The sequence below is a fragment of the Pecten maximus genome, unplaced genomic scaffold, assembly GCF_902652985.1.
Source record: "Pecten maximus unplaced genomic scaffold, xPecMax1.1, whole genome shotgun sequence".
Taxonomy (NCBI): Eukaryota; Metazoa; Mollusca; class Bivalvia; order Pectinida; family Pectinidae; genus Pecten; species Pecten maximus.
Window position 1 is genome coordinate 21,407 of NW_022983040.1, and position 10,630 is coordinate 32,036.

Here is a 10,630-nt window from a genome sequence, read left to right on the forward strand (position 1 = left end):
AATTTCCCCAACATCAATATAAACCAGTATGACGGGTAAAGTTGGCAGAATTGACACTTTCGATGAGAGTATAGAACGATGGGAAGCCTATAAAGAACGGCTAGACCAATATTTTATTGCTAATACAATAAAAGAAGAAAAACAAGTCCCCGCTCTCCTCAGTCTGATTGGCGGAAGGACATACGGACTTCTGCGTGATTTGACCGCGCCAGATTTACCGGCAACCAAAACATACCCAGTTTTGACGAAAATTTTGCAAGACCATTACTCGCCGAAACCGCTTGTAATAGCTGAACGTTACCGGTTTCACAAACGGGATCAACGTGAGGGAGAGTCAATTAGGGATTATAATGCAGCCCTTAGGAAACTGAGCGAGAATTGTACATTCGGAGACACACTCAATGATACATTGAGAGACAGATTAGTTTGTGGGTTGAAGGCAGAACATATACAGAAAAAGTTATTAACCGAATCTGATTTAACTTACCAGAAGGCACTAGAGGTCGCTATAGCCTTTGAAACAGCCACGAAGGATGCGGTAGAGCTACAGAGACAACACGTGAAGACTCCAGTACATAAGATACGGAAAGAGAAAGTACAACAGCAAACTACCAAGAAACCTTCATTTCCCAACAAGCATGACAAGAATAAGGTTTGTTATCGTTGTAAAGGCACACACCACCCCAACGATTGCCATTTCAAAGACGCCATTTGTCATAAGTGCAATAAAAAGGGACATATAAAGAAAGCGTGCTTGTCTGGTAAACCATGGAAGAAGGGTGCTCCAGTACACAGAGTTCAAGATGACAGTGGGTCTGAACCAGAGATGATCAGCTCACTAGAGATATTTGACATTTCGAGCCGTTCAGGAGAATCTGGCGGTTCTGATGCCATTTGGTTACACCCTATGGTTGATGATGTTGAATTGGCCATGGAGTTGGACACTGGGTCAGCTGTGTCAATTATAAGTCAATCAACATTTGACCGGTACTTCTCTAAGAGAAAGAGTGATATTAGAGAAACAAAAGTGACACTTAAAACATATTCTGGAGAAAAACTGAGCCCACTTGGTGTTTTTGAAGTACAAGTTGGATTAAACAGTCAACATAAACGTCTGGAATTGTTCGTGGTGAAACATGGAGGACCTCCCTTGTTTGGGAGAGACTGGCTACGCAGTATAAAACTGAACTGGCATGAAATTAGGACAGTTACGGTTACAAGTGGTTCGAAACAAACACTTAGTGTAGCTCAACAGCTTGAGAAATATCCAGAAGTGTTCAAGGATGAGCTTGGTACCCTGAAGGACATTACTGCCAGAATAAAGGTAAAGGAAGGTGTTAACCCAAAATTCTGTAAAGCGCGTACTGTTCCTTTCGCCTTGAAGGAAAAAGTTGACGCGGAGCTCAACCGACTGGTCGAAGCGGGCATTTTGACCAAAGTTGAACATTCAGAATGGGCCACACCCATAGTTCCTATTCCAAAGCGGGACGGCAGCGTACGCATATGCGGTGATTTCAAGGTCACGGTTAACCAAGTTCTTGACGTCGACCAGTATCCCTTACCAAGGATCGATGACATCTTCGCCACACTTGCTGGAGGTCAACATTTCACGAAGATAGATCTAAAAAATGCCTATCTACAAATGGTTGTACGCGAAGAGGACCAACCTTACCTGACAATCAACACACACCGTGGCTTATTTCGGTATAACCGACTAGTATTCGGTATATCATCTGCTCCAGCAATATGGCAAAGGTCCATTGATCAAGTTTTACAAGGCGTGCCACGCGTACAATGCATTCTCGACGACATGATCGTTACAGGCACGACTGATGAGGAACATCTGGAAAATCTTGAAACTGTACTTCAGCGGTTGGACCGTTACGGGTTACGTGTAAATAAGGACAAATGCGAGTTCTTCAAAGACTCCATTGAATTTTGTGGACACACCATCGACAAAGATGGCCTGCACAAGACGCCTAGTAAGGTGGAAGCTGTGGTAAAAGCACCCTGCCCAGAAAATGTAAGTCAACTCAAGTCTTTCCTTGGACTTGTGAACTATTATGCTAAGTTCATTCAGAACTTGTCATCGATTGTAAACCCTCTCAACCAGCTACTAGAGGCCGACCGGAAGTGGGTATGGTCTAAGGAGTGTGACGCAGCATTCCGACGTGTGAAGGAAGTCGTGGCATCTGAGCAAGTACTGACTCATTTTGACCCTTCAAAAAAGGTACAGCTAGCGACAGACGCATCTCCCTATGGTTTGGGCGCTGTGCTATCGCACATGATGGAGGATGGATCTGAAAGGCCAATAGCCTTTGCGTCGCGTTCTCTCTCAAAATCGGAACGCAATTATTCTCAAATAGACAAAGAGGCACTTGGGATAGTTTGGGGAGTAAAGAAATTCTACCAGTATCTGTATGGGCGTCTGTTCATTTTACTGACGGATCATCAGCCGTTGACGTCTATATTTCACCCAGAGAAGGGGATCCCAATGACAACTGCAGCTAGACTTCAACGCTATGCCCTATTTTTGGCAGGATTCCAATATGACATCAAGTACAAGAGTACAACAAGACATGCAAATGCAGATTGTTTGTCGCGATTACCCTTGGTCTCTAAGAAGGAGACAGAAGGAGACACTGTCGAGACGTTCATAGTGTCTCATATGGACACTCTCCCGGTAACTAGCAAGGAAATCTCACGAGAAACTTTAAAAGACCCAACCCTGTCAAAAGTGTACACCACTGTACAGCGAGGGTGGATCGAGGGTGAAGATAAATGCTTAGGCATATTCTACAACAAGCGTCTGGAAATAAGCATTCATCAGAACTGTCTGTTTTGGGGTATACGTGTTATTGTCCCCAGTGCACTCAGGCAAAGAGTGCTAGACGAGTTACATGAAGGACATGTCGGCGTGGTAAAGATGAAAGGCTTAGCAAGAAGCTATGTCTGGTGGCCGGGCATTGACACAGACATTGAACACGTTTGTAAATCTTGTACAGGATGCCAGGAGGTCAAGCATGCGCCACCCGCCGCACCTATTCACCCATGGGAATGGCCGTCCATTCCCTGGCAGCGTATTCATATAGATTTTGCAGGCCCATTCCTCGACATGATGTTTTTTGTGGCAGTCGATGCCCATTCAAAATGGCCTGAAGTGGTTCCGATGAAAACGACCACAGCAGAGAAAACTGTGGAGGTGATGCGAGAGATATTCAGCAGAAACGGAGTCCCAGCTCAGGTAGTGAGCGATAATGGCCCCCAGTTCGTATCGGAACATTTTTCCAATTTCATGAGGTGTAATGGAATTAAACACACAACATCAGCTCCATATCATCCAAGCACTAACGGTCTCGCGGAGCGTTTTGTCCAGTCTTTCAAAGGTGCAATGAAAGCAAGCAAGAAGGACTCTGGTTCTGTACAGAAAAGGCTGGCCAACTTTCTATTGGCATATAGAAACAGTAAACATATGACCACGAATGAGACCCCAGCAAAGCTCTTCATTGGACGTAACTTACCGTCGCGGCTTGATTTGATCAAACCGGATATAAGACGACGCGTTGATGAACACCGCTGGAAACAAGAATCCAAGCGACAGGTTCCTTGTAGATCATTCTCTGTTGGAGAGCCGGTATCTATACGTGACTATCGTGGTTCACAGAAATGGATTTATGGCAAAGTTGCAGAGAAGACGGGCCCGGTCTCGTACAAAGTTGAAATTGCACCAGGTGTATTTTGGCGTAGACATTTGGACCAGCTTCGTGCTACAGAGGTGGTCGAGAAACCATCAGAAGTCAACTTACCTGTTAAAGGAGATGTTACACCCAACTCTCCAACAGTCTTACTGGAAAATACAGTCAGTAACAAGTCAAGAGTCATCGACAACAGTGTGTCGTCAGTACCATCAACAATGTGTCAAGAGTCGTCAAGTGAAGTCAGTTCACCGTCTCCTGTCATTGAGCCTTGTCCGACGCCAGAGAATATGTTGACGCCGAAGCGGCGTTATCCACGTCGCAACATCGTTCCACCAAAGAAGCTTCAAGACTTTGTTACGACCTAGTTTTCTGTTTTGAGTGTTCGCAGATATTTCTAGTAATTTCTATGAACACACTGTGTCAGGGGCACAATAATCCCTGTGTGTATCATAGGAACCATGTCGGTTCCAAAATTTTTGTTAAATAACAAGTTTGTATTGATAGAACATCAAGCAGATGTGTTATGTTGAGTTAGTTGTTACAGCTACAAGTTACAGTTCACAGTTATAAGTGTTTAAATGTGTATTCGCTGATTATATCTAAAACAGTCAAATACTACAATAGGTTTTTATAGAATTTTGCAATGATTGGACAAAATGATGCTAGTCTTGAAAGTGAAAACAAGTCTACAATAGGCTTGAGTGAATTTTATTGTGAAGGACAATTTAAACAGAGACATGGCTCTTGTATGTATCAACATTGATGCATTAGTTAAATGATGTCCAAGTGATCTTGTCAATATTAGTAATTGTTATTATAACTTCATAATTAGGAGGGAGGATATGTAGTGTATTCATTCCGGAACTATATAAGTGTCCGGATCCCATTTAGTCTCGCCTGGCGTAGCGATATGTTTTATGGAAATAAATAGTTCTAAGTTGCCGCCATTGAATATATACAGTTGTGTTATTCTGTTCCTCCGGTAAAGACACCACACCCAGGTTTAGTCGCCTCTTACGATCATGTAATGGGGGCATCAGGTACAATTCTTACGCCCTACATGCAGGGTGTGGGGTGGGGCCAAATGTGGTTAATCGGGCTGTATTGTTTTAACGACTTCTTATCTGAAACCGAACAATGGCTATTGCTCATATTTGCATGGTAGCATCACTTTAGGGTTGGGTTTCAAAATTGTACAAATGATGTGGGTGACCCGCCAGGGGCCTGAGGGGCGGGGCCAAATGTGGTCAATCGGGCAATATTGAAATAAACGACTTCCTCTATGGAACCAAGCAATGGATTTTACTCATATTTGACTGGTAGCATCACCTTGGTTAGGAATTAAAATTGTACAAATGACAGGGCTGACCCCCCTTGGGGCCTGAGGGGCGGGGTCAAAAGTGGGCAATTTGTTTAAACAACTTTTTCTCGTAAGTAAGCAATGGATATCGCTCACATTTGTATGGTAGCATGGTTATGGGGTGGGGGCTGATCGATGGGGCCAAAAGTGGTCAATTTGGCTAAGTTGATATCAACAACTTATTCTCTGAAACTAAGTAATGGTTTGACTGGTAGCATCCTTTTGGGTAGGGATTCAAAATTGTATAAAGGAAGGAAAACCAAGGTACATATACCTATATACAATGCTTATGATAGATATTGACATAGCAATACCAGCGACAAATATACTTAATCATTATTCTTGTTTCATATCTCATGAAACCAGGTGAGCGATACAGGCCCTCTAGGCCTCTTGTTATATTAGTAATTTTATCTAATAGTACAATGCTTACGTCCTACCTGCTTGTCAGAGGCAGATTGGACGGTAAACGGGCTGTGTGGGAGTCATCACATGAAGAAAAGGTCGGGTGGAAGAATATGAGTGAAAGTTATACGAACAGGAATCATAAGCATTTTCACTACGTTACATGAACATCTGACAACATCCCGTACGGGGTCAGAGTGGGACCTTTTGATTAGCCAATCGTGTCCATGTAACGTAGTGAGGATGACCATTTAGATTTTAATTAGATTGACTCCTTCAGTGACAGTGCTTGTGACATTTTCACAAATACTTTATTGTTTAAACCCGATGATACTTGTGCCATCGATTCCAAGGACCCCTATCCATTACTTCCAGGGGAATCTAGTAACTGTCAAGCTAATTAAAATATAGATGGTCATTCTTACTATGTTACATTAGCCAATCAAATGACAACTTCCAGAATCTTGGAAATTGAATTGTATTTGTCCGAATTAGACTGACTTGAGTGCATAGGTTGCATAGTCTGTCAATTTGTTTCAAATCATTTCGTCCCAGAAAGGATATGTATATACATGCTGTACCGAAATGGTTTGCTTCGATGACATCGACAAATTGACGATTCGTCCTGAAAGTGAAATACATATTTCAAAGGTCACCAGAATGTGACCCCATATGGGATGTTGTTATATGTTCATGTAACGAAGTGAAAATGGCCATCTAAATTTTAATTAGATTGAGTAACTGTAAAGTGTCTGTTCTTTATAAACAAGAGCTGTTGGAGAACAGCATAGCTCGTCTCGCAAATGTTTGTCAATAAATATTTAAAATATATTAATTGGTATGGTTTCGCAAATTGTTTACATGATATTTATATTGTTTACTTGATCAGATTGTGTTTTGTGAATTTGCGCAATGTTCAAAACAATAACAATTTATATATAAATAAATTATTTATTGACAAACGTTCGGGAGACAAGCTATGCTGTTGTAGATTGAATGAACATATTAAATACGAATGTTATTGCTTTTTGACCTATACCTTCAATTTTTTGATAAAATGTTATCCTGATGAGTAGTTGTCTCCCTTGCACAAGAGATCCCAGAGAGATCTTGGCGCCCACCATTGAACGATCTTTATAGGTTCCATGTCAGATTATCTTTTCTCTATTTTTCCCTTCCTCTTACTAATCTGTGTAAATTGAGTAACATCCCTCTAGTACTTTTCAAACAAGGGTTAACCCTATATGTGAAATTTGAGAAAGATCCCTTTAGTACTTTCCAAGAAATAGCGATAACAAACTTCAATTTTCAAAATCCAAGATGGCTGACTGTCGGCCATGTTGTTTTCCGATTGATCTCAAGATGCAATATGCATAACTAGGCACCAAGGGGAACCTACATATGCAATTTGAGAAATATCCCTTCAGTACTTTCTTAGCGATAGCGATAACAACTTCAATTGTCAAAATCCAAGATGGCTGGCTGTCGGCCATGTTGTGTTCCGACTGGTCTCGAAATGCAATATGCATAAAAAGCACCAAGGGAAACCTACCTATGAAATTTGAGAAATATCCCTTCAGTACTTTCTGAGAAATAGCGATAACAAACTTCATTTGTCAAAATCCAAGATGGCTGCCTTTCGGCCATGTTGTTTTCCGATTGGTCTCAAAATGCAATATGCATAACTTGGCACTAAGGGAAACCTACATATGAAATTTGAGAAAGATCCCTTCAGTGTTTTCTGAGAAATAGCGATAACAAACTTCAATTGTCAAAATCCAAGATGGCTGCCTGTTGGCCATGTTGTTTTCCAATTGGTCTCAAAATGCAATATGCATAACTTGGCACCAAGGGAAACCTACATATGAAATTTGAGAAAGATCCCTTCAGTGTTTTCTGAGAAATAGCGATAACAAACTTCAATTGTCAAAATCCAAGATGGCTGCCTGTTGGCCATGTTGTTTTCCAATTGGTCTCAAAATGCAATATGCATATCAAGGCACCAAGGGGAACCTACATATGAATTTGAGAAAGATCCTTTCAGTACTTTCTGAGGATTAGCGATAACAAGAATTGTTTACGGACGGACGGACCACGGACGCAGGGCGATTTGAATAGCCCACCATCATGAGATGGTGGGCTAAAAATGTAGACCGGTATATTTTGTCTAATGTGAGCATTTTCACATTGTTTTTTTTTCAGTTTCACTCCAAGAAGGGATAGTGTCAATCTAATTTAAATATAGATGGTCATTCTCACTATGTTACATGAACATGTAACGTAGTGAGCATGACCATCTAGATTTTAATTAGATTTGGATAGTGTAACTCCAGAGGGACTCTTTTACCAAATATTAGCACCCTATTACAAACATAAAGTGATGTGTTAATAGCTTGTAACATTTGCACAGAAATTTAAAAAATCTGTTTTTCCCCCAAAAAATATATAAGTTTAACTCCGGTAAGGGAAAGTTTAACCCCCAAATTTTTTTTAAAAAGAACAAATCCATTTTTTGTTTTAAGTTTTACTCCAGGAAGGGATTGTCTTACTCCATAGGGACTCTATTGTCAAATATCAGCACCTAAGTACAATTACAAGTCCAAAAAATTAAAAATTCTGTTTTTCCCCCCAAAAAATTCTTTAGTTTCCAGAGAGACCCTATTGCCAATTATCAGCACCCTAGTAAAATTATAAAGTGATGTATTAATACCTTTCAACACTTGCACCAAAAGGTTAACACAAAAATATTCAAGTACAAAAAAATTCAAAAATCTGTTTTTTTTTTTTTTCCAAAATAATCATTTAGTGAAACTCCGGCGGAGGATAGTTTAACCTCAACAGGGATTATATTACCATAAATTACTATGCATTTCAACACTTGCACCAAAAACTTAACATTTGAAAAGCCGACACCGGAGTGTACTTTTGCAATTAAAACCCCTGAGGGAAACTTAGATAAATTCATTGTTTTCTTCTTAGTTCTCATTATTTGTAATCGGTGTAATACATATAACGCCGTAATCAGAATTTTAGAATTATTTCGGGATTTATATCTATACAAGCAGGGTCTTTTATTCAGGGGATATTGGAAAGTGGGCGACCTGAGTCGGAGACTTTCTTCGGTGTTTTATATAGGGGACATTGATAGGGGACAAAATAGAATGTCTGCACCACTGCACTGTACGTACAAATCTGGTTTCAAAAACTGTTACTAGTAACACATTTTCGACACAAAATTTGTACGTACATATTGTATGTACAAATGTATCTACTTCTCAATATCAATTACTGCACCATTGGAACACTTGTAATCTTTCCTTTCAGTTCTCACTGTCTTTCTGTGAATTACTTTCTTGTATACGTGGCACCTGTCCTCGTATGACCAGTCCTTTTGCGAGGAAGTTAAACCCTTATTTTAAACATATTTTTATTGAAAAATTCAATAGGAATTGGACACAAGTTATTCAACTTATATATCGTCCTTTTCCATATACAAGTATTAGATGATATATACAATGGCAGCAATTATAATGAATGATGATGACATATATACGTATATATAAAAGAAACACAACATTAATTATTATAGGTGACAAGAAATAATACACTTGACATACCAGTACCCATAATTTATATAGAAAGTAAGCTTTCCATTACATGGCGTTTTGTATACATATTATAAGATATATACTATAATTACGAGCTGAAGATATAAATACACTGTACTATAAGTCATGAAAATTAAACCACTACAGAAAACGTTCAGTATTTTTTATGTATTCTTGGACTATTAAACGTATATTTTCATTATCTTTTTCGCTTAGTTCATCAGATCCATTAAGTATCAACTTCAAATCAATGTTAACATTGTGTACTGATAATTTTCTCAAAAGAATTGCACGTTGGTTATTAAATTGATTACACTCGAAAAAGTAGTTAAACCCTTAAAGACAACATAAACATATACATGTCACAGGAGAGGAAATCGGCGTTCAATCCAGTCCAGTTCCGCTACATACCTATGATTTTTTGCTGAAGTTAAGTTGTACTGTATGGGACAATTTCACCCACTACAAAACCGTAAAATTATATCGTACCTTGCCTGAAACCAAATGATACACTTTCTGTGTTGCGGATGCCAGCAAACAAACTATTATCAAGAAAAAAATATCTTCACGGAATAAAAGAAAACAATGACGCTCTTCTCTAAATAAGATATATGTGGCGAACTGTTTTCAAGAAAATACATCTTTGTGTTTATGGAATAAAAGAAAACAATTGACTTTTTTTCTCAATATAAGATCCATGTTGCCAAGAACATGTGTACCTACCAATTATGCTTCTTATTAATATCTGGCTGACCATTAATACTCCCGGTGTGGAGAGTTACAGAATTATCATCTTTTGTTGTAATTTCATTGTGCCATTATTTTTTTTTCTTAACAATTTCGAGGCATGATGGAAATTCTAGGTTATTTTTATAACTGAAGGTTGAATAACATAAGTTTGTCGTGGTAGTGGCACAATTAGTCGCCGATATATGAAGATTTTTACTCCTACTGACAAAAATAATGAGGTAAACAGGAGCGAGGAACAATACACAATATATACCGACTGTGTTGTCGTCCATTTACTCTCGCTGCAGATGTTATCTGTATTATTAAAAGTAAAAATTAATCATGTAACTTTACCCTTTGGAGTAAAACATGGATTTTGTTAGCATCTTCCTCTCGCTTGTTCAGATTGGTGGAGTGTTCTTTGTGAGCGTCTATCGAGCGTCTAGTGCTCCGGCAGGGTATTGAACAGGCTCCATAACCGATATTGTAGGAAGCCCGATGTAATTATTAGTTTTCTCGGATAAAATATGTAAATTAATAGTTATATATATATATATATAGTTAGATATTCAATCCACAAACCTGGACATTATGTTATTTCTTCAAGAATAAAATGCTGACATCCAAAACGAGCAAGGCATACAGCGAAATCAGTTCAAATATCCCGCCGTCTTTGATAAAATTGTAAAGTTCAATTTACTCATAAGGAAATTGAAATAAATTTATCTTAATGGGATTTCAAGTGAGATTTTAAGAGATAAGCATTCGGAGTTATACACATTATGCAATTACATAAGTACACAATGTAAGATGAGTTTTCACCACAAGAC

At 39.0% G+C, this 10,630-nt stretch overlaps 1 protein-coding gene across 1 annotated transcript; it reads left to right on the top strand.

The window, feature by feature from the left end:
- The first annotated feature begins 28 nt into the window (after positions 1 to 28).
- LOC117321334 (uncharacterized protein K02A2.6-like) lies at positions 29 to 4,063 on the top strand. The gene has a single exon (XM_033875790.1). It carries the CDS (start codon positions 29 to 31, stop codon positions 4,061 to 4,063), a length of 4,035 nt encoding a protein of 1,344 aa, XP_033731681.1.
- The last annotated feature ends 6,567 nt before the right edge of the window (positions 4,064 to 10,630 follow it).

Excerpts from the sequence above, each read along its gene's own strand:
- LOC117321334 (XM_033875790.1), top strand. The coding sequence starts at position 29 with ATGACGGGTAAAGTTGGCAGAATTGACACTTTCGATGAGAGTATAGAA.